Here is a 25,942-nt window from a genome sequence, read left to right on the forward strand (position 1 = left end):
TTACAAATCATGGCACTAGAGAAAGACAAGAATAATAAAAATACCTTCAAATAAAAACTTTTGGACAATGTTCTTGATATATTGTCACGTGAAGTTTAAAAATTAAATAAAACTCATACTAGAAGTCACAACATAAACCTGTATCAAATGTTTCTTAGCATGAGGTTCATAAATTTTCATATTTCACAGCTCTGTTATGGTGTGATGAACATGAAGCTGATTACAAGAAAGTGACAGAAGAGAAGATTATGGTGCAACCTGGTGACCAAGTTCCAGAGGACTTACCATATTCGGGATGGATACACACAAGTGAATCTAGGGCATCCATGACAGCAAACTTAGTACAACAACTTACTATGGAACAAGAGTAAGGCTTAGATTAATTCTTTTAGAGTTGATAAGTTGGCTACACTCAAATAGATATAAGAAGATGTGGTATGAGTTTCAATGAGACAACTCTTCATCCAAGTCACAATTTGTAAAAGTATAAACCATTATAGGTCAAAGTACTTCAACATAGAGGCAATATAGGAAAGGTGTACTGACATAAGTAGTCTCTAAACACATTAGCTCCAAATGGAGCTTTCGTTAGTAGAAGCCCTATTAACTATGTGTATCAGTGAGAAAAATGTAAAAGCATAAAAATATAGAATATATACCAATACACATAATTAACAGCGCCTGGTGATGTTTTATAGCCTGACTGGTTTCGGTCCGAAAAGGACCTTCATCAGAGGCAGAATGATGGATTAATGTTTGCACCCTATTTATATAGATATGGTAACCGGCGGTTAAGTTATCCAGCAGTTCAGATTTAACTGGCGGTTTGTTTAACCGGCGGTTGAGTTAACCAGTGGTTGAGATTTAACCGGCATTTCAGAGCGAACCGGCGGATCAAAGTTATCCAGTGGATAAATAAGTATCTTGTTGATATTTAAGAAGGTTCAATTATCCATTCAGTGGGATTTTCCACGGTTACAGTTATTTATATTTAGCTAATGTACATGTTACAGTAAATTTTCTTTACATGTTACGGTAAACTTTTCAACATTATACGGTAATCATGTGACCTGATGATATAACCATATTTGGGCTTTAGCATTGGGTAAAGGGTGTTTAAATAATTTAAGAAGTACATGGTAATCATTTAGTCTTGATCTTTGGCTTATGATACACCTAAATATCAAGTCTTGGAATAGTATGTCATGGTAGTCATGTGATCTTGATATTTGGCTTATGATACACCTAAATATCAAGTCTTGAAATAGTACTTCCTAGCAGTCATGCAGTCTTGATCTCAGGCTTATGATACACCTGAATATCAAGTCCTGAAATAGTAATTCATGGTTGTCATGCAGTCTTGATCTTTGGCTTATGATACACCTAAATATCAAGTTTAATAATAGTATTTCATGGTAGTCATGCAGTCTTGACGTTTTAGCTTGTGATACGCCAAAACATCAAGTCAAAACTATTACCCCCCTAACCAAACAAAATTTGGTTAGGGGGGGGGGGTTCTTATTGAGAATGCTTCATTTAAGCCTTTAGTACTCCTTTTAGGATCAAAGGTAGACGAATATTAATCCTCAGTGTTAAAAAGTTTTCAACACCTTAAGTTTGTAATGTAGGTATTACATATATACATCAATTTCAGGTAATCGCTAGGCTTACGCTTAGAGCTCCTATGTCAGTGAAAAATCAATAGGCAATATAGGAAAGGTGTACTGACATAAGTAGTCTCTAAACACATTAGCTCCAAATGGAGCTTTCGTTAGTAGAAGCCATATTAACTATGTGTATCAGTGAGAAAAATGTAAAAGCATAAAAATATAGTATATATACCAATACACATAATTAACAGCGCCTGGTGATGTTTTATAGCCTGACCGGTTTCGGTCCGAAAAGGACCTTCATCAGAGGCAGAATGATGGATTAATGTTTGCACCCTATTTATATAGATATGGTAACCGGCGGTTGAGTTAACCGGCGGTTAAGTTATCCAGCAGTTCAGATTTAACTGGCGGTTTGTTTAACCGGCGGTTGAGTTAACCAGTGGTTGAGATTTAACCGGCATTTCAGAGCGAACCGGCGGATCAAAGTTATCCAGTGGATAAATAAGTATCTTGTTGATATCTAAAAAGGTTCAATTATCCATTCAGTGGGATTTTCCATGGTCACAGTTATCTATATTTAGCTAATGTACATGTTACAGTATATTTTCTTTACATGTTACGGTAAACTTTTCAACATTATACGGTAATCATGTGACCTGATGATATAACCATATTTGGGCTTTAGCATTGGGTAAAGGGTGTTTAAATAATTTAAGAAGTACATGGTAATCATTTAGTCTTGATCTTTGGCTTATGATACACCTAAATATCAAGTCTTGGAATAGTATGTCATGGTAGTCATGTGATCTTGATATTTGGCTTATGATACACCTAAATATCAAGTCTTGAAATAGTACTTCCTAGCAGTCATGCAGTCTTGATCTCAGGCTTATGATACACCTGAATATCAAGTCCTGAAATAGTAATTCATGGTTGTCATGCAGTCTTGATCTTTGGCTTATGATACACCTAAATATCAAGTTTAATAATAGTATTTCATGGTAGTCATGCAGTCTTGACGTTTTAGCTTGTGATACGCCAAAACATCAAGTCAAAACTATTACCCCCCCTAACCAAACAAAATTTGGTTAGGGGGGGGGGTTCTTATTGAGAATGCTTCATTTAAGCCTTTAGTACTCCTTTTAGGATCAAAGGTAGACGAATATTAATCCTCAGTGTTAAAAAGTTTTCAACACCTTAAGTTTGTAATGTAGGTATTACATATATACATCAATTTCAGGTAATCGCTAGGCTTACGCTTAGAGCTCCTATGTCAGTGAAAAATCAATAGGCAATATAGGAAAGGTGTACTGACATAAGTAGTCTCTAAACACATTAGCTCCAAATGGAGCTTTCGTTAGTAGAAGCCATATTAACTATGTGTATCAGTGAGAAAAATGTAAAAGCATAAAAATATAGTATATATACCAATACACATAATTAACAGCGCCTGGTGATGTTTTATAGCCTGACCGGTTTCGGTCCGAAAAGGACCTTCATCAGAGGCAGAATGATGGATTAATGTTTGCACCCTATTTATATAGATATGGTAACCGGCGGTTGAGTTAACCGGCGGTTAAGTTATCCAGCAGTTCATATTTAACTGGCGGTTTGTTTAACCGGCGGTTGAGTTAACCAGTGGTTGAGATTTAACCGGCATTTCAGAGCGAACCGGCGGATCAAAGTTATCCAGTGGATAAATAAGTATCTTGTTGATATCTAAAAAGGTTCAATTATCCATTCAGTGGGATTTTCCATGGTTACAGTTATCTATATTTAGCTAATGTACATGTTACAGTAAACTTTCTTTACATGTTACGGTAAACTTTTCAACATTATACGGTAATCATGTGACCTGATGATATAACCATATTTGGGCTTTAGCATTGGGTAAAGGGTGTTTAAATAATTTAAGAAGTACATACTTCAACATAGAGCCTTGGCTTACTCTGAACAGCAGGCTATAAAGGGCCCCCAAAAATTACTAGTGTAAAACCATTCTAACAGGAAAACCAATGGTTTAATCTATATAAAAAATTATAAACTCTTATGAACCACATCAACAAACAACAACTACTGAACATCAGATTCCTAAGTTTACATACACAGTTTCCCATGGAGTGGTAGTCATATCACCTTGATACTTACTATGTACTTGTTCATTATGATGTGAACTTTAAAAAAAAAAGGAGAATATGTCTATGGGACACATATGATGCAACCTGCTTACATATAACACTATGAAGGGACATAACTCAAGAAATGTAGAAGTGATGGCAACCTAATTTGAACTTAATCTGAGTTTTGTGGTATTAAGGATTGTGTATAAGTTTCATAACATTTGGTTGATGCAAACTAAATTTAAAGAACTGAAACAAAATTCATGACATAAGTACATACAACATCAGGACTGATTTTTTTTATTGTACATTGATCACTCAATTATACATGTATAAAGAAAATCTTAAGAAAATAAGTTCAATTTTCAAGGTTGTATTAAGGGGAAAAAAGGGATTTTTGAACACTAATAATGCTGGATTTAAAAAAAAAAATTCATTTGGTATGAGCTAGCTATATTTAGTTTACAACTTTCTTACCAAATAGTTGTTTGCTTTTCAGAGAAAATGCTTTTAAAAGATTACAGACAGCATTACAAGAACTTTGGGATAAGTTCCTTAATTCCATTTCCTCAAGTGTTTCTGACTACCTTAGTATAGAGCACATATGTCTTATTCTAGAAAGATTTTCTAGACAAGGTAATTATTTTACACTTAGAATTTGCCTAGAAAAATTAACCAATGACTTGTTTTAAACATTAATGTAAAATTGATGCATTGAAAATAATTTTATGTCACTGACTTGATATCTGTGTTATATTAATGTCTATTATGCTCTTGTGAATGATTTGGAAAATTATATCCAGAATGCATTAGATAATGAAAGGTTAACTTGTGAAATAGACTTATTTGACCTCTAGATGTCATTCATTTTTGTGAGGTTTGGTTGTTGTCTGTAAAGTTAATATGTATCTCACTTCTCATTTATTTATAAATTGAAATGCTGATCGATCATTGAATTTTGGAAGATTTTTTTAAACAAAGAATCTAAATTCAACATCGTAACTTTGTACTTTTTCAGAAACCATGACCATTGAAAGAACAATGTCACCATATTTGAAACTTGGAGAACCAAATCTCATCATAGTTCAAGAAAGTAAGACAGAGTATTGTAAATTGAAAAATGAATAAATTAAGAATTTCTGGATTGTAACAATGACTTACTTTTTTATTTTTTTTTAAATCAAATTGTAAAAAAATACTTTCATTTAGAAAATATATTTGTGCATTCCTGTCAATGACGTATGATGTTTGTCCATCCTTTCAGCATGACTATGGGTCACACTAAATAAAATATGACTCTAAGTATGAGGGTCTTATCCTTTTTAGCTCACCTGGCCCTTTAGTGAGCTTTTCTCATCACTTGGCGTCCGGCGTCGTCTGTCATCGTTAACTTTTACAAAAATCTTCTCCTCTGAAACTACTAGGCCAAATTTTAAAAACTTCGCCACAATCATCATTGGGGTATTTAGTTTAAAAATTGTGTCCAGTGACCCGGCCAACCAACCAAGATGGCCGCCATGGGTAAAAATAGAACATAGGGATAAAATGTAGAAAATGGCTTATAACTCTGAAACCAAAGCATTTAGAGCAAATCTGACAATGTGTAAAATTGTTAATCAAGTGCAGATCTATCTGCCCTGAAATTTTCAGATGAATCAAACAACGGGTTGTTGGGTTGCTGCCCCTGAATTGGTAATTTTAAGGAAATTTTGCCGTTTTTAGTTATCATCTTGAATATTATTATAGATAGAGATAAACTGTAATCAGCAATAATGTTTTGCAAAGTAAGATTTACAATTAAGTCAACATGACCAAAATTAACCCCTTTTAAAAGGAGTTATTGCCCTTTATAGTCATTTTTTACCAATTTTTCGTAAATTTTTGTAATCTTCTACAAAAATTTTCTCTGAAACTACTGGACCAAATTTAATCAAACTTAGCCACAATGATTATTAGGGTATCTTGTTTTAAAAATGTGTGCAGTAACGCGGCCAACCAACCAAGATGGCCGCCATGACTAAAAATGGAACATAGGGGTAAAATATAGATTTTGGCTTATAACTCTGAAACCAAAGCATTTAGAGCAAATCTGACAGGCAGCTAAATTGTTTATCAAGTCAATATCTTTCTGCTCTGAAATTTTAAGAATTGGACAACTGGTTGTTGGGTTGCTTTCCCCCAATTTGTAATTTTTAAAGAAATTTTGCCATTTTTTGTTATTATCTTAAATACTATTATAGATAGAGATAAACTGTAAACAGCAATAATGTTAAGCAAAGTAAGATCTACAAATAAGTCAACATGACCAAAGTTGACCACTTAAGGAGTTATTGCCCTTTATAGTCAATTTTTAATTAACAATTTTCATGAATTTGGTAAATTTTTGTAAATTTTTACAAAATATTTTCCTCTGTAACGAAAGGGCCAAGTTTATTATAGATAGAAAAAATTGTAAGTAGCAAGAATGTTCAGTAAAGTAAGATGTGCAAACAAATCACCATCACCAAAACACAATTTTGTCATGAATCCATCCGTGTAATTTGTTTAATATGCACATAGACCAAGGTGAGCAACACAGGCTCTTAAGAGCCTCTTAAGTTTAAAGAATTCACTTCCAGAGTTTTGTAAATTTTTCTACTTTTTGTTTTGGTAATTTTACTTTAAATTCTACCAAATTGTTCATTGTTTTAAATGAGGAAGCATTTTTTTGCCTTGAGTGATTAACTTCTAACTTACAAAACTATTAGAATAAGGATACTTATAATTTTTATAGTATTTTCATTGTTCTTAGGGTTATAGATTAAGTTTTTAATTATCAAAAATTAGGGAAACTCATTTGCTCATTGAATCCAGTATACTTGAAACTTAACTAAATTACTGTAGCTTTTTGTAGTTTATAAATATATTGATGCAGTTTAAAAAAAACTAATTTTAGGTGAAATGTACAATACAGTGTTGTCAATATACAACCATAAAGATGACAAACCCCTGCCACAGTCAGATGAAGTTCTTCTGTGTACTGCAACCACGACGCTAGATGTGGTAAGAAATTGTATTGTATTCTTCCGATTATAATTTTTGTTTTAAAATTTGATGCTTAACTTAAGTATCTTCAACATTTATCATTTGATAAGAAGAGAACATATAAAACATAAAAAACACAATTTGAGGCCAGCATATGGTTTTCAGTTATATATGAATGTCTATATGCTACTGCAAACTTAAAATTGATCAATTGATTAAATTTAACAAGTTAATAAATAAATTTTCCACAACTTTAGATCTTACTGGGATCAACATAGACATAAACAGTAACAACCAAAGACCTTGTTTCCTTTAGTAAAGTAGCAGTAAGGATAAAGAAACATCCCTTTCATGGATTATTGTAAAACAGTGATACTTTGTGATTTCAACTCCTCTTTAAGACTGTTTTCCTGATAGCTTTAGTTCCTTCACTGGTACGATTGTTTCTTGTTGTCTGAGTTGACTTCATATTTTTTGTTACATATTAACACCATGTGACTGTTTTCCACTGTACACACTGATTGGGGACATATTACTCTGTAGCACACTTGTAAATAACTTTTTCAGGTCGAAATCTTCTGGAGACGATGTCTTTTTGCCGAAAATGATAAAATCTACTGTCTAGTTAATGCTGATATGCTAGACTATGATGTCGCTGATAAAGCAGAAAGAAAACTACAAAGTCTTATGACAAGCTCAAGAAGCAATGGTAATTTTTAAACCATCATCCTAAATGAAAAACCTCTGAATGAAATTCAAACATATAATGTGTCTTTCAAATTTAGGTATTTTTTTCCCTCTAAGTTGGGGAGGAGTAGGGGGAGTGTTTACCTAATATTTTGGGGTTTTAGCTTGATTCACAGAAGCTTGATGGAGAACCAAATATTTCTTGCATGAATTGAGAATCATATGATTAAACCTGAATCATGGGACATAAATTTGAACCCTGAAATTTTGTTGTAGTCATATATGCTTGATGGTATGCTAACTTTAGTTGTCATAGTAAAATGACCAAACAAAAAGAATGATAATTACACCATTTCATTATTCCAGATACAAAATACAAATTAGTAATACTGTGTTGTGCAGAAAATGAAAATAAGTCTGTGATTGTGAGGGCTTTAACAAAATATCAACGACCACAGCTGTTTGCAGTGAATGTTCAGAATGTAAAGGAGCACTTGTTGAAAAAGTTGATAATTGAATCACCAGTCAATGGCAGTACATCAGCATCTTCTGTAGATTTTGAAAGGTTTGTTATAAAGACCATCTGCATGTATTTTTTTTTAAACATCTGTCTGTTACCATATCCCATAAAATTTTGGTAACATTTCTCAGGAACTTAACAGATAAAAGCTCCCTGTAATTTAGTATTAAGTTTCGTGTTCATAAGCAAGCCTTTCTCTGTGTGATACATTTTCAAATTCATTGCTTATCAACTTTTTGTTTTCTGGATACTTGTATATTCCTACACATAATTGCAATCCATGTATGAAATCTTGAGTCACATATATATCAGGAACTACTAACTATGGATTTCCAAAATTTAAAATGAAGCTTCATGTGAACATGATTCACTGTGTGATACATTATGACATCAATCACCAATCAACTTTCTGGTAACTTAATATATATAGCGGGATTATCATTAGTACGCAATAGCTCATAGATTGACTAGTTTAAGTAAGAATAGAATTGTCAAAGAAATAAAAGTTTTCCTAACATTAGAAATTAGTCCACAATATTTAGTACAATGGTGTTACAATGTTAAATGACCATGGCTACCTAAATAAGTGTCAAAATGTAATTATTTAGTGTTATGTGATGATTTTGACTTGATACAGTCTTTTGTAATATTTTTATAAGTTAAGTCCTCTTGTTGCAAAATTTAGTCATTTTCATTTCTGATTTATGTTAGCATTGAATCAATACTGATTAGTACTGTTTCAACATCATCTCAATCATAAGTTATGATGGGAAGCACCATAGAATTTTGTATAATTTGTTTAATAAGAGAAAAATATTAAGATATAACAAGTCAACTCCTTGTGACATTTAAATTTTTAGGTCGAGTGTGAGAGTTGTAAAATCCTGCCGAGCTGGAGTTGGTAAATCTCTGTACAAAAAAAGAATGGTCAGTGATCTACTACAAAAGCAGAGTAGGAGGAGCATGAGATTCCAACAACATGATTTAACTATACCTTTACATGATAAATCTATTGACATTGATGAAATAATGGCAGCTCTTCTTGAGGTCACACTTACACCAACAGAATTGAGGCCGAGGATATTTCATATTGATTTATCTCATGAGGTGTGTTAAGTTGTTATAATAGTATATGCTTTGAAAATATTGCACATGTAATAATTTTGATTTAAAATAAAACAAGCTGGTCTTTGGCCGGGTGTCCCTTTGACATATTCCCCATATCCATTCTCAATTTTATGATATAAATTAAATGAAGTTGATAGATACATGTTATGACAGTTGATGATGACAAACTTAAAATCTTCTGAAATATGTACCCTATCTGTGTTTTTCAAAACTTTTCTTGTATCAGCTATTTACATTATCCGTCTGATATTAAACAAAATTGTTTGTCAAGTTGATGATGTTTTCTTTTATTTAAGGTACAGAATGGTGTGGATGTCTTTTTGTTCCAGCTCCTTGTATTAGGATGCCTGACAAACACTTCAGGTTATGTTTGGAGGAAGTCTGCCATGGATTACTATATTGTTGAAACCTTACCTCTGATGGTCAAAGACACACACACAAAGGTTAACAACTCCTGCAGTCTTGCTCATTAAAGCTTAAGTACCATTTTATACATGATACAGTGGGGTGCTCATTTTCGCCACAAGTTTTCATGTTTTCTGCAGTTTATGGTTAGGTCTTTATGTTTTTGAAGTATACTGATATTTCTATATGAACATAACACCAAAAGCAAAAAATTCTTAGCTTGAAATCGTGTTTCTTTAAAAATTAACCATCTGAAAAGTTAGATTAAAGGCTATATGAAATTTCCTAATGTTTTGCCAAAGGGGGACACATATTCGCCGTTTTTACACATCTATTTAAAACCAAATAACTGCAGCTTTTAATAATATTTATCAAATCAATTTTATAATAGATGGATAGCAGACATTTCAAAGATGTAAAGAACTAAAATTTATAGGGCTATCCAGTGTTCTCCCCAGGCCGATATGACGCTGCGGCACCCCAGCGCCTTCATAATATTTTCGAAGATCCCGCAGCGTCTTAATTGTCCGCTGTCCCTTAATAGTTGATCCCGCAGCGTGTTAATTTTAACATTTTCATTATAAATGTTGGTTAAAATTGTCAAGTTGCTGATTACCGCTGAGAGGTCAGTCAGTGTTACGCAATAACTGATAATTAGTTTTACCTGAGCCACGCTTATCTCAGCCTTATCGGACTATGTTATCATGTAATAGCGTACATGATCATCAAGAAGAAAGATATTTGTAGAAGAAAATTAAAGAAGTAAAAAACTTCAGTGCAGAAATTGAAGAAATAGATCGCAAATACATTGTATTTACGCATTGTGTGTGTGATCACTTGACCATTTAAATAACGAATTTTTTCATTGGTCGAGAAGAAGAATCTATTTTAACACGACCAATGAACATGATGAATACACGTGATAAATTTGAATACACATTGCTAAAGATATTTACGATGAAAATTATGAATGAGAGTATTTGTAATTGAAAAAAATAAAATAAACTTTGATTAAAGATAAAGAGAAGTGATTTATTTTAATATAAAGTGAAAAAATGTTACTTTGAAGGTAAATTGTCTCAAACTGTCGTGTTTTTAGAAATAAAATGATCATTGAACATCGATCGTAAAATTCTGTTCGTCGGAAAATATGTGACAATCAACACGGGTACGGAATTGCTGCAGCTTCTATATAATGTCACTAGTTGATAATTTCAATGGTCTTAACTTTAAAAAACTTGCAAAGTTTCGTTTATATCTACTTGCCAGAGATACTCATAGGTTTTAACAATAATACACACGGAAGCGTAATGTAAAACTACAGAAACTTGTCAGCTGTTCATTAAAATATTTTTGTTTTAAAAAGTTGTATACCAAATATGATCAAATATCTTAACCATATTCGATTTTATTAATTCTGAATGAACATGTTCTCTGCAAATAACAAAAGGGTGACTTCTAAGCAAAAGGCAGATGATGGAAGTAGAAGTTTTTTTATTAGCCTAATGACTTCTAATGAAAAGGGGAATACACCTTCCTCTTCACTGTCAGTATAAGCAGATGTCATTGCTTCTCCTAATCTCAACCTAGCTAAAGTTTTAGCAAGTGATAACAGCAAGCACCATGTTTCTGGTTTCAATGACAAGTGGCTGACTGAGTTTTCATGGCTTACAAATGTTAAAGGGGGTATAAGCAAAAGTTATTGTGAGAGGGGGTTTTCAACCCTAAAGAGGATAAAGACAAAATTGAGGAACAGACTGTCCAACAAAATAACACTATCTTGAAACATTATCCCTAGAAGTAGCAGAGAGTACAGAGATGAATATTTGTATTTTGACTTATAAATAACTTTTGTGTTTAAAATCAATTTATTTCATATATATATATATATATATTCTTGTAATTCATTATTAAATACTCTGCATTATAATTCATATTGCATGTCATGGATTAATGACTGATTGCTTCAGATCTCAAAAGTTCACTCTAAAAAAAGAGTTACGTGCCCTTGAATTTTGCGCCTTAAAAAAATCCTGGGGAGAACACTGCTATCAGTCAAAGAATAACTAAGAAATAATTCTTTGAAATAGTATTTTTCATTCAGGAAATTGTCCGAAAATCCTGGTCTGTTTTTTGGTCCTTTTCGGTAAGTGCCGAAATTTTGTCCAAGTTTAAAAAATAATCATATTTGTTATAAAAATATAATGTGCCAGCATATTTCTTCCATTTAAGCCATCCTTTGAAGTTTTTACACCTCAAAATCATAAAATGGTGAAATTGTGTTCCCAGCGAATATGAGCACCCCACTCTACATAATAAATATCCTGTGAAAGGACAAGGTTCACTTCTGGCACAAAATGGCCTAAAATATCAACTTTATCATAAAACACCAAAAAGGTCATGATTTGATTCGTAGATGGGTCTATTTCAAAAGCCTTAATGCTAAATAATTTTGTGCAATTTTCAGACCTAAAAGCTTTATGAAAACCTTGGCCGCCACCTACGATCCAAAATGTTTTGTAACCAAAAGATTCCAATTTTGATATACAATTTATTAAGATAAAAACTTTTTGGAGGCCAAGGTTAATTATGCCAAAAAGAATTAAAATTATTGGAAAAAATTACCAAAATTGACCTAAAATCCAAATATTGTTTATTTCAGGGGTCATAGCTTCATATATTTCAAAGGAAGATGCCAAATAAATATGTTTTTGTCTTAATAGTATTATCACAAGTATTTCTATGCAATATTGGTAATTTTTTGGCCCCGATTTAAAAAAACGTAAAAAATTAAGGGCCAATTTTAATCCTTCATGAACCTTCTCTTTTGGCAGTTAAATGATCAAGAGTGCTTGCATGTCAATAGAATTGTTATATGGACAGCCCTCTTTACACTCCACAATATATTAGATTATCTGCAGTGTCATTGTAGCATTTAGAAATAATTTTAGGGTAAAAGGAGCTGTGTCTGGCTAGTAATTTATATTTATGAGGCAAAATCAGTCTCATGTTAATTTTGCTTTTCTTTTAAGGTCCCTTTTTAGCTGACCTGGACCGAAGGGCCAAGTGAGCTTTTCTCATCACTTTGCGTCTGGTGTCCAAAATGGTCAGTTGACTCCTTCAGGAGTTATTGCCCTTTTTAGTCAATTTTACCAATTTTTCTTAAATTTTTGTAATCTTTTACAAAAATCTTCTCCTCTGAAACTAATAAAACAAAATGTAACCAAACTTGTCCACAATCATCATAAGAATATCTTGTTTAAAAAATGTGTCCGATGACCCTGCCCCCAAACCAAGATGGCAGACATGGATAAAAATTGGACATAAGGGTAAAATGCAGTTTTTGGTTTATATCTCTGAAAGTGAAGCATTTAGAGCAAATCAGACTGGTGGCAAAAATGCTCATCAGATTTAGATATATCTGCCCTGAAATTTTCAGACAAATCCGACAACAGTTGTTGGGTTGCTGCCCCTGAGTTAGTAATTTTATGGAAATTTTGCAGTTTTTTGCTATTATCTTAGATATTAATATAGTATCTAATGTTATCTTATACTATAAATTATGATTTTAACCTTATTTTACATGATTTCTAAAGCATCAGTAAATACAGGTGAGCCACACAGGCTCTTTACAGCCTCTAGTTGTCATATATGATCTCAAATATCTAAGAATTTATACATCCTTAGCTTTCAAATGTTCTGGTTAATGCCATCCCAAAGATGATAAATCGATAAAACTGCTTTGGCCAACCAAATTTATGTTTTCATTAAAAAAGAAAAAAATATTTGACATGAAGTATATCTCAGAGTTATTGACATTTTACAGAGAGGAATGATGACATGTCTGCACCATTGCTTGGAGATTTTACCCTCAGTTATGTGTAGATCACCACAGGAAAGTTTAGAAATCATATCAGGTTTAGGAGGGCCACTAGATTATACACAACATGACAGGTTGTTTGATTCAGAGGAATTCAGAAGTACAACTTTCCAAAGACCATATCAGTACTTGAAGAGACTTGACACAAACTGTAGATTAGATGATGTCAAACCCAACATTCCAGAGGGGGATAAAAAGCATTGTTTAGTTACTTTATTGAGGTAGACCTTATATAGGATTAGTTTTATGAATATAAGTATTAAATAGCTATTTTAATTCTTACACATTCTGAAATGTCTGAAAAGAAAAGAGCTTGTTAAGAGTTCTGTTATTTTTAACTGTGTTACCGTCCAAGAAATTCTTGAAGATTTATGATATATATAAGAAATAAGAAATATAGAAATTAAGCTTATGAATCAAAGATTAATCAGTTTTGTCATATCATTTCTGGGAGTAGATGAGATTGTGCTTGTGCATTAATAACTTGATATTGTGTATTTGTGTAATTAGACAAAGCCCGTCATGGCTAGAAAATAAACTATCAAATATTTAAAAATAATAAAATGAATGAGATTAATCAAAAGGAAACAGAATGTAAAATAACATCTTACTTTACAGACACTGTGGAATTAGAGATCCATCCTGGTCAGAAATACACCACTTTGTTAGCTTCTTAGATGCCCAACTGCAGGACTTTGAAGTTTCATCATTTTGTAGCTCAGTTGCTTTGCAAGACTTGCCAGGATTTCCTAAATTTGTATTGAGATTTCTTATACAAATGTCTAGAGTAAGTAAAATATCTGTTAGACTGCAGAAAAATATAAGAATAAACTGGAGATTTTTTAAATAATAGGATCTTACTATTTTCAGTGTTTGGTACAGGTTGGCTGTAACTGTACAAAACAGTTCAACATAGAACCCATTTGGCAAAAACCAGAGAACTCTTTCTTCAGAAAACACTGTTAAACATTCAAACATGATCCACACTGATCAGTGTCCACACTTGTAGAATATTAATATAAAAAAAATATGGTTTTACATTGTTCAGAAATGTTTCATAGCTCCTGGAGTGGACTTTTGGTGTCAGTCAAATTTCTCTTCCCATATTTATACTAAGCTGCTTTTGAGACATGCTTATTTGTAATCTTGTCTCTTTGAAAGTACAAAAAAAAAAAGAAATAACTAGATATAATTTCTAGCTCACCTGGCCGGAAGGGCCAAGTGTGCTTTTCTCATCACTTGGTGTCCTGCGTCATCGTCTTCGTCCGTCGTTGTTAACTTTTACAAAAATCTTCTCCTCTGAAACTACTGGGCCAAATTTAATCATACATGGCCACAATCATCATTGGTGTGTCTAGTTTAAAAAATGTGTCCAACCAACCAAGATGGCCCCCATGGCTAAAAATTGAACATAGGGGTAAAATGTAGATTTTGGCTTATATCTCTGAAAGTAAAGCATTTAGAGCAAATCTGACATGGGATAAAATTGTTTAACAGGTGAAGATCTATCTGCCCTGAAATTTTCAGATGAATCAGACAACCCGTTGTTGGGTTGCTGCCCCTGAATTGGTAATTTTAAGGAAGTTTTGCCGTTTTTGGTTATTATCTTGAATATTAGTATAGATAGAGATAAACTGTATACAGCAATAATGTTCAGCAAAGTAAGATCTACAAAAAAGTAAACATGACCAAAATGGTCAGTTGACCACTTAACGAGTTATTGCCCTTTAAAACAAATTTTTCGTAAATTTTTGTAATCTTTTACAAAAATCTTCTCCTCTGAACATACTGGGCCAAATTTAACCATACTTGGCTACAATCATCATTGGGGTATCTAGTTTAAAAAAATTGTCAGGTGACCCAGCCAACCAACCGAGATGGCCGCCATGGCTTAAAATAGAACATAAGTGGTAAAATGTAGATTTTGGCTTATATCTCTGAAACCAAAGCATTTAGAACAAATCTGACATGGGGTCAAATTGTTTAGCAGGTCAAGATCTATCTGCCCTGAAATTTTCAGATGAATCAGACAACCCTTTGTTGGGTTACTGCCCCTGAATTTTAAGGAAATTTTGCAGTTTTGGGTTATTATCTTGAATATTATTATAGATAGAGATAAACTGTAAAAGCAATAATTTTCAGCAAAGTAAGATTTACAAAAAAGTCCCCTTAAGGAGTAATTGCCCTTTATAGTCAATTTTGGCAATTTTTCGTAAATTTTTGTTATCTTTTACAAAAATATTCTCCTCTGAAACTACTGAGACAAATTTAACCAAACTTGTCCACACTCATCATTAGGGTATCAAATTTAGAAAATGTGTCCGTTGACCCCACTTGCGAACCAAGATGGCCGACATGGCTAAAAATAGTACAAAGGGTAAATTGCAGTTTTTGGCTAAAATCTCAGAAACCAAAGTATTAAGAGCAAATATGACAAAATTGAAAAAATTTTCGTCGTATATTGCTATCACGTTGGCGTCGTCGGCGTCGTCGTCGTCGTCCGAATACTTTTAGTTTTCGCACTCTAACTTTAGTAAAAGTGAATGGAAATCTATGAAATTTTAACACAAGGTTTATGACCACAAAAGGAAGGTTGGTATTGATTTTGGGAGTTTTGGTCCCAACATTTTAGGAATTAGGGGCCAAAAAGGGCCCAAATAAGCATTTTCTTGGTTTTCGCACTATAACTTTAGTTTAAGTTAATAGAAATCTATGAAATTTTGACACAAGGTTTATGACCACAAAAGAACGGTTGGGATTGATTTTGGTAGTTTTGGTTTCAACAGTTTAGGAATTAGGGGCCAAAAAAGGGCCCAAATAAGCATTATTCTTGGTTTTCGCACAATAACTTTAGTTTAAGTAAATAGAAATAAATGAAATTTAAACACAATGTTAATGACTACAAAAGGAAGGTTGGTATTGATTTTGGGAGTTTAGGTTCCAACAGTTTAGGAATTAGGGGCCAAAAAGGGACCCAAATAAGCATTTTTCTTGGTTTTCGCACCATAACGTTAGTATAAGTAAATAGAAATCTATGAAATTTAAACACAAGGTTTATGACCATAAAAAGAAGGTTGGTATTGATTTTGGGAGTTTTGGTCCCAACAGAATAAGGGGCCCAAAGGGTCCAAAATTAAACTTTGTTTGATTTCATCAAAATTGAATAATTGGGGTTCTTTGATATGCCGAATCTAACTGTCATGACTGTGTATGAAGATTCTTAACTTTTGGTCCCGTTTTCAAATTGGTCTACATTAAGGTCCAAAGGGTCCAAAATTAAACTTAGTTTGATTTTGACAAAAAATGAATCAGTTAGGGTCTTTGATATGCTGAATCTAAAAATGTACTTAGATTCTTGATTATTGGCCCAGTTTTCAAGTTGGTCCAAATCGGGGTCCAAAATTAAACTTTGTTTGATTTCATAAAAAATTGAATAAATGGGGTTCTTTGATATACCAAATCTAACTGTGTATGTAGATTCTTCATTTTTGGTCCTGTTTTCAAATTGGTCTACACTAAAGTCCAAAGGGTCCAAAATTAAACTTAGTCTGATTTTAACAAAAATTGAAATCTTGGGGTTCTTTGATATGCTGAATCCAAAAATGTACTTAGATTTTTTATTATGGGCCTAGTTTTCAAGTTGGTCCAAATCAGGATCTAAAATTATTATATTAAGTATTGTGCAATAGCAAGTCTTTTCAATTGCACAGTATTGCGCAATGGCAAGAAATATCTAATTGCACAATATTGTGAAATAGCACATTTTTTTTTAATTAGAGTTATCTTTCTTTGTCCAGAATAGTAAGCAAGAAATATCTAATTGCAAAATATTGTGCAATAGCAAGATTTTTTTTTAATTGGAGTTATCTTTCTTTGTCCAGAATCAACTTAAATCTTTGTTATATACAATATACAATGTATATTCACTTTTTACTACCAACTGATAAATTAAAATAATCTTTACCATTCAGTGATAACAAGCAGTTTTTTTTACATCTTAATATTTTATGATGTATTTAAATGAGTAGTTATTGTTGCAAACTCCATTAGAAATTTTAATTGAGATTAGTTTTGGAATAAGGGAAAGGGGGATGTGATTAAAAAAATTGGGTTCAATTTTTCTCATTTGAAATTTCATAAATAAAAAAGAAAATTTCTTCAAACATTTTTTTGAGAGGATTAATATTCAACAGCATAGTGAATTGCTCTAAGAGAAAACAAAAATTTTAAGTCCATTAGAACACATTCATTCTGTGTCAGAAACCTATGCTGTGTCAACTATTTAATTTCCTTATCTTATCTAAAATGTTTTTAGATAATGTATATTGGACATTTGCCAGACATGACTATGATGTCATTTTCTATTTTTATTTGCCAATAACTTTATGTCAATAACTTCATTGGAAATTTGCCAATATAAAATGTTGCTGATGAAGTTTTTTTTATTGTTTTATACAATAAACAATGTATATTCACTTCTACTACCAACCAATCTTTACCATTCAGTGATAACAAGCACTTTATTTTACATTTTAATATTTTATGATGTATTTAAAAGAGTAGTTATTGTTGCAAACTCCATTAGAAATTTGAATTGATATCAGTTTTGGAAAAAGGGAAACAGGGATGTGAAAAAAAGGGGGGAGGTTAAATTTTTCTCATTTCAGATTTCATAAATAAAAAGAAAATTTCTTCAAACATTTTTTTGAGAGGATTAATATTCAACAGCATAGTGAATTGCTCAAAGGCAAAAAAAACCTTTTAAGTTCATTAGACCACATTCATTCTGTGTCAGAAACCTATGCTGTGTCAACTATTTAATTTTAGATTTAAAAAGTTTGAAGAAATCTTTAATTGATTTGTAAAATCTTGACATTTGTTTTGTGTAAAAAAAAACCATGTAATGTCAAAAATTTGATCACAATCCAAATTCAGAGCTGTATCACGCTTGAATGTTTTGTCCATACTTGCCCCAACTGTTCAGGGTTCGACCTGTGCGGTCATATAAAGCTGCGCCCTGCGGAGCACCTGGTCTTTATTAACAATTTTCATAAATTTTGTAAATTTTGTAAATTTTTACAAAAGATTTTAACTACTGGGATAGATCCATAGGTTAATTAGATAGAGGTAATTGTAAGCAACAAGAATGTTCAGTAAGGTAAGATCTACAAACACATCACCATCACCAAAACATAATTTTGTCATGAATCCATCTGTGTCCTTTGTTTATGATATGTGCATAGACCAAGGTGAGCGACACAGGTTCTTTAGAGCCTCTAGTTTATATCTCACTGAAGTGTCTTAATAAATATACTTTTATAATTTTTAAAAGGTCAAATAAGGCCAGATATGGGAATTTATCTTCCTTTGTCTTTTATCAATTTAATCTATAACTTTTTGAGAAGAAATTATACTACCAGCCATGATAAAGGGGAGCTTTCATTCATGTCTGATTTTATTGTTGTAGGATTTTTCAACTAGATCGCTAGTTGTGAGTGAAGAATCGCCCACACAGGTTTTCCAGGTGATGCAGGAAAATGAGCCACAAGAAAACAATGATGGGATCATAGAACAGTATCAGATGAGAAGAACATGGGAATCAAGGTTACTGCTTTTTTAATATCTTGAAAACTGAATTTATTCCTGTGTTTTGAATTAATTAATGTGTTTATGTCCTTCCAACTGTTTCTATTCAAGTCATTTATGAATCTCTGTGTGTCTGGCATACAAAAAAACCCCTTTATTTCAGTTTCTAGCAAAATATTATTCAGTCTTTGACCCATGATAGACTTAACTGTTATGTTTCAATGTATTTGAAACAAATGCTTTGGTATAAATGTTAAGGTATTGTAATGCCCCATTTATTTTGCCCAATTTATGAGCATTATGTTTTTTGTCTGTGTGTCTGTTCTTTCTGTCTGTTCATCAGTCTGTCCTGCTATAGGTTAATGGTTTTGGTGAAGGTAGTTATACCCCCGCTTTAAAAAAGGGGGGGTATACTGTTTTTATACCCCCGCTTTTACCCCCGCTTTAAAAAAGGGGGGGTATACTGTTTTACCTCTGTCTATCAGTCCGTCCGTCCATCAGTCTGTCCTTCAGTCAGTCCGTCCCATGAAACTTTCATAACATTTTTCTCAGGAACTACACATCCACCCTTTCTGTAATTTGGTATCAACATTTATATATGTCAGCCATACCGTGTGATGCGTTTTCAGATTCATCACTTGACAACTTCCTGTTTACCGAACACTTGTCTGATTTTACACATGATAGCCAAGTTGAAAATTTTCGTCACATTTTTCTCAGGAACTACAATACAAGGATTTCTGAAATTTGGTTTCAGGATTTATATAAGTCAGCTATACCGTGTGATGCGTTTTCGGATTCATCACTCGACAACTTCCTGTTTACCGAACACTTGTATGATTTTACACATGATAGCCAAGTTGAAAATTTTCGTCACTTTTTTCTCAGGAACTACCGGTACAATACAAGGATTTCTGAAATTTGGTTTCAGGATTTATATAAGTCAGCTATACCGTGTGATGCGTTTTCAGATTCATCACTCGACAACTTCCTGTTTACCGAACACTTGTATGATTTTACACATGATAACCAAGTTAAAAATTTTCGTCACATTTTTCTCAGGAACTACAATACAAGGATTTCTGAAATTTTGTTTCAGGATTTTTATAAGTCAGCTATACCGTGTGATGCGTTTTCAGATTCATCACTCGACAACTTCCTGTTTACCGAACACTTGCATATTTTTACACTATTAATATTATCCACTTGCGGCGGGGGTATCATCAGTGAGCAGTAGCTCGCAGTTTCACTTGTTTTTGATGAAGTTGAAGTCCAGTCAACTTGAAACTTGGTACACATGTTCCCTATGATATGATCTTACTCATTTTAATGTCAAATTAGAGTTTTGACCCCAATTTCACGGTCCAATGAACATAAAAAATGATATTGCGAGTGGGGCACCTGTGTACTATGGACACATTCTTGTTTTAATTATCTTAGGAAATACTGAAAACCGACCATTGATAATTGATTTGCTGTTGCTTTAGAACTCATATATATGATTCATTTAAGCATTAAGTTTTGTAATTTTTGTTTGTGAAGAACTACTCGTAGAATTTTTATGCCCCACCTAAGAATATATAGGGGCATTATGTTTTCTGGTCTGTGCCTTCGTTTGTTCGTCTGTCTGTCCGTTAGTCCGTTCGTTGTCTGTGCGTCCATTCGTCCCGCTTCAGGTTAAAGTTTTTCGTCAAGGTAGTTTTTGATGAAGTTGAAGTCCAATCAACTTAAAACTTAGTACACATGTTCCCTCTGATATGATTTTTCCAATTTTAATGCCAAATTTAAGTATTCACCCCATTTTCAGGGTCCACTGAACAAAGAAAAAGATAGTGAAAAGCTCAGGTTAAAGTTTTGGTTAAAGTTTTTGGTCAAGGTAGTTTTTGATGAAGTTGAAGTCCAATCAACTTGAAACTCAGTACACATATTCCCTATGATAAGATCTTTCTAAGATTTTAATGCCAATTTAAAATATTGACCCCAATTTCACAGTCCACCGAACATGTAAAATGATAGTGCCAGTGGGGCATCCGTGTACTATGGACACTTTCTTGTTTTTAGTGTGTCTTTTTATAACTGTAAAATTGTTGTGTTTTTTTTAAATTTAAGTTAGACCATTTATCTTTGGGGTTTTTTATTATACATTTTGTGTTAAGATCTGAAACATGTATGTAATTTGCAAGGCTAGTCTCAGTGTTATTTTTTTTAGTCATGCTAAAATTAATTTGAAGTAATCACATAATATTCTCTAATCAGATGCCAGTAAGCTTACCAAATATACATGCAATCAGATGGCGTTTTTATCAAATTGCTATTTTTAATTTTGATTCAAAGCAAGCAAGATATGTATATGTTAATAGCTAACTTTGTTCATATTTCAGTCCCCATCCTTACTTGTTTTTTAACCCTGACCACCACAGTATGACCTTTCTTGGATTTAATATTGAAAAGGACACACGAAATTTAATAGATCTGCAGACCAAAGAAATTCTTGAGAAGAACATTATGGAAAAAAATCTGTTTGAAGCTTTGAGCAGAAACAAAGTAAACCTCACTGAAAATTTTGATGCTCTACCCAGGTAAGATATGACTGTTTATTTAAATCTAGCACTGTTAGACTGTGCATTTATGTTCCCTATATTACATTTAAATTTCCATTGCCTTTTACCAATTGTTTATAGAAGATAAAAAATAGGGCGAGATGTAGTATCAATGGGATGAGTACTCAATACACCGGGAAAAAAATAGCATCTAAGCTGGAGGGGGGAATAATTAAAAGTAAAGAAAAATCTGAAATGTTTCCAAGCAATGTTCTGTTTCAATGAAAATTTCCTGTGTTTTTCAAAGCATTTTCTCGTCCATTATGAAAATATGTACCCTATTCAATATAGCTGCAACAACCGTTCAAAGGACTTTAGAGGTATACAACACAAGAAGACAAAAAGTAAAATTAGTTAATTTTGTTATTTTTTTGCTTTATCTAATTAAATGAATGAAACCATTTTCAGATCATATCTTATAGAGAAGGTAATAGTTTATAAATGTAAACATACAAATTATTTGTTTCACTAGCTGTGGAACCGTAGCTCATATGTCCTTTTGTTATTTTTTAACCATTTGCAGTCCGCAAATAGTAAAAAAATAACATAAGGACCTATGAGCTACGGTTCAGTAGCTATTGTTTTACTTGACATTTCAACTCACAAGCACTCAGTTCACTTCAACTTTTGATAATGTCAGAAATTGATTTATCTTTCCTTCCTTGATCTAATCCCATAACTTCTCATAGTAATAATAACTGTCAAATTTAGAATTTAATATAATCCTTGGGCTTTTGTGGTGTAGAATTCTAAGGAAAATGCACATTCTTTTGCAGATACTGGTAAGAGCAATTTATAAAAGCACAAAATTTAATGTCTTCTCAGAAACTCTTTTGTAATGCATTTTGAATGTGAATTTTAAGCATAACATTTGGAATTTTAGATCAAAGTATATGAAGGTATGATGCAATGACTTTTTGAAAATTACATCTTTTAAGTACAGCTATTTGTAAGATCCAGGCAGGGGGTGATTCATGTATGTCTCAGAACTGCTTTATTCTTTTATATAATAGTTAGCTAAGATTGAAATAAAGTTTGCAAGCTTTTTTTTTTAATTTTGTTGAACGGTTGCTATGGAAACATGCAGCCATTTTTTTGAGGAATTTATGATGAAATCAGGCATAAAAATTGGAAAATGTCTACATTTTGGTTGCAGCAATTTCATAATGACAATTTCAAGAAAAAAAATAATTTCAACATATAAATATAAGGCAATTGTTTTGAAAACAATTGTTAGGCAGTCTTTCCCCTCTGATGAATGGATAATTGGTTTTTTTTATTGATTGATTTGGAAAAAAGGGGGGGGGGGGAGATTTGTTTGTTTGTTTGTTTTTGTAAAGGGTCTATATTATTATGTTACCGGAGAAGTTTCATGTTTAGTTTGGAAAGTTTTTCTTTTATTTTAGATACAGCGCGCGCGCAAGATTGAGGAGACATCACGTGACGCGGGTTTATATTAAGAAAAACTTAGTCTTTTAATTTCTTTTTAGGTCGGGACCTTGAACAGACAACATGTCTAGAGATGGAATGTACACAATGTAATTTCTTTTGTCATTGTAGGAAATTGACATTTTGATCACAGTGCATGTTTTGGATTTAATCGATCCGGTGTAACTTTAAAACACATTTAATGATTATTTTTTGATAATGTCCATTTTTCAGCACCTGTTTGTAACACAGATTAGTATTTCAATCTCGGAGCGGACATTTTATTGTAGGTTTTTACTGAGATTTACGGACCTAGCAAGCGATTTTTACGGCATTGCCATTTGTTTTTTCTAGGAAAAGTCTTGAGAGATATCTGCAAAAAGTTTTTTTATGAACCTTCAGTACATGTATGCCCTGCTGACTGCAAATTTTCAGGTCGATTGGACTTGTAGTTTCAGAGAATATGTGGATTTTTTTTCAGAAGAGACGTAAGAACAATAATAAAATAAAAATTTTCTTGAATAATTGAGAGTTTGTTCCTTCAATATACTGTCATAAATAAACAGTCATACATATTGATTGATTGATTAGTTGGTTGATTGATTGGTTGGTTGGTTTGTTTGTTGGTTGGTTGGTTGATTAAACACGTTTGATAGGGTCACTTAGAACAAGGGAAAAAAACCTCAAGAGACCTTGCATCCCGTATTAAACGCATGACACGGAAACATACATTAAGTGATTGATTGGTTGGTTGGTTGGTTAAACACGTTAGTTAAACATGTTGGTTGAACACGTTGGTTAAACACGTTGGCTGGTTAAACACGTTGGAAAGGCTCAATTTAAACAAGCGAAAAAAAACATCTTGGATCCCGTATTTAACAAATGAAACGGAAACATGCATTGATTGGTTGATTGGTTGGTTGGTTGGTTAAACACGTTGGTTAAACATGTTAGTTAAACATGTTGGTTGAACACGTTGGTTAAACACGTTGGCTGGTTAAACACGTTTGAAAGGCTCAATTTAAACAAGCGAAAAAAAACATCTTGGATCCCGTATTTAACAAATGAAACGGAAACATGCATTGATTGGTTGATTGGTTGGTTGGTTGGTTAAACACGTTGGTTAAACATGTTGGTTAAACACGTTGGTTAAACACGTTGGCTGGTTAAACACGTTTGATAGGCTCAATTTAAACAAGCGAAAAAAAACATCTTGGATCCCGTATTTGACACATGAAACGGAAACATGCATTGATTGGTTGATTGGTTGGTTGGTTGGTTGGTTGGTTAAACACGTTGGTTAAACATGTTGGTTAAACACGTTGGTTAAACATGTTGGTTAAACACGTTGGTTAAACATGTTGGTTAAACACGTTGGTTAAACATGTTGGTTAAACACGTTAGATAGGCTCAATTTAAACAAGCGAAAAAAAACCATCTTGGATCCCGTATTTAACACATGAAACGGAAACATGCATTGATTGATTGATTGGTTGGTTGGTTGGTTGGTTGGTCGGTCGGTTAAACACGTTGGTTAAACACGTTGGTTAAACACGTTGGTTAAACACGTTGGCTGGTTAAACACGTTAGATAGGCTCAATTTAAACGAGCGAAAAAAAAACATCTTGGATCCCGTATTTAACACATGAAACGGAAACATGCATTGATTGATTGATTGGTTGGTTGGTTGGTTAAACACGTTGGTTAAACATGTTGGTTAAACACGTTGGCTGGTTAAACACGTTAGATAGGCTCAATTTAAACGAGCGAAAAAAAAACATCTTGGATCCCGTATTTAACACATGAAACGGAAACATGCATCGATTGATTGATTGGTTGGTTGGTTGGTTGGTTGGTTGTTTGTTTGGTTGGTTGGTTGGTTGGTTGGTTGGTTGGTTGGTTGGTTGGTTAAACACGTTGGTTAAACATGTTGGTTAAACACGTTTGATAGGCTCAATTAAAACAAGCGGAAAAAAAGAGACCTTGAATCCCGTATCAAACACATGAAACGGAAACATTGATTGATTGATTGATTGATTGATTGAGTGATTGGTTGGTTGGTTGGTTGGTTGGTTGGTTGGTTGAAATTCAAACACTCATAAAACTGTTTAAATAGTGCCAAAACCACATAATTTGATTACCTTGACCTTTGACCTTGTGACCTTCGTCAAGGTCATTGCTCCACAAGGTCATTGCAAAAGACCCTATGGGTCAAGGACCTTTTGTTTAAGAGTTTTGCCTAAAAATGGCTTTTTAAAAACCATCGATGGGAGTTATGTCCCTTATATGATGGTAAAATCAATATAGTCATAATGTAAAAAAGTTGCCCCTTAAAGTACCAAGCATTTTTCACTGCTTAATTTTTTTGTATCTATAACCGTTCAAGAATTATAGGGAAATGAAAAACTTATAAAAATCTAAAATATGACCTTGACCTTTGACCTTGACCTAATTTTCTAAGTTAGGATCCAGGGGACTCAAATAAAAACATTCCAGGGTTATACGGTTAACGGTTTAGGAGTTTAAAAAACATACCGACAAATTTATTCCGTAAAGGTAGATAACTCCTATAAAATTTCATCAAATCGCTTCGATTCAAATACGCCAAAAATTACTGAGGATGTAACGAACAGTTTGTAAAAAGAATTTTGTCGCTTTCTTATTTTGTTACGAAGGAGATGCACACAGATGATTAACAGTGAATAGGGAGATAACTCTTACAAAGAAAATGGTTTGCCTTAGCAGGGTGAAATTTAAAAGCGCATAAACTATACGATACCATATGAGAAATATCTAAGCGACATATTGCGAAACAAACATTTATCGCAAGAACAAAATTTGGCGGAAGAAAAAAATAATAATAATAATAATTAAAAACCAATTGTTCAGAGAACAATTGAAAGTCTTTCCAAACTAAAGTAATTTGGATAAGAAGGTAGTTTCTTTATACT

At 32.8% G+C, this 25,942-nt stretch overlaps 1 protein-coding gene across 1 annotated transcript in view; it reads left to right on the plus strand.

Annotated features, from left to right (window-relative positions):
* The window catches only part of LOC139516239 (E3 ubiquitin-protein ligase rnf213-alpha-like), a 152,110-nt gene that overhangs the window by 42,393 nt on the left and 83,775 nt on the right, over positions 1–25,942 (plus strand). Inside the window, exons 25-36 of the mRNA XM_071306268.1 lie at positions 190–367; positions 4,233–4,369; positions 4,752–4,826; positions 6,669–6,775; positions 7,325–7,466; positions 7,811–8,009; positions 8,825–9,071; positions 9,389–9,535; positions 13,324–13,598; positions 13,996–14,164; positions 18,845–18,981; positions 21,345–21,542. Of these exons, the coding sequence (XP_071162369.1) occupies positions 190–367; positions 4,233–4,369; positions 4,752–4,826; positions 6,669–6,775; positions 7,325–7,466; positions 7,811–8,009; positions 8,825–9,071; positions 9,389–9,535; positions 13,324–13,598; positions 13,996–14,164; positions 18,845–18,981; positions 21,345–21,542 (2,011 nt within the window). The remainder of the gene's footprint in view (positions 1–189; positions 368–4,232; positions 4,370–4,751; positions 4,827–6,668; positions 6,776–7,324; positions 7,467–7,810; positions 8,010–8,824; positions 9,072–9,388; positions 9,536–13,323; positions 13,599–13,995; positions 14,165–18,844; positions 18,982–21,344; positions 21,543–25,942) is intronic.

This window comes from Mytilus edulis, chromosome 1 (assembly GCF_963676685.1).
Source record: "Mytilus edulis chromosome 1, xbMytEdul2.2, whole genome shotgun sequence".
NCBI classification, from domain to species: Eukaryota; Metazoa; Mollusca; class Bivalvia; order Mytilida; family Mytilidae; genus Mytilus; species Mytilus edulis.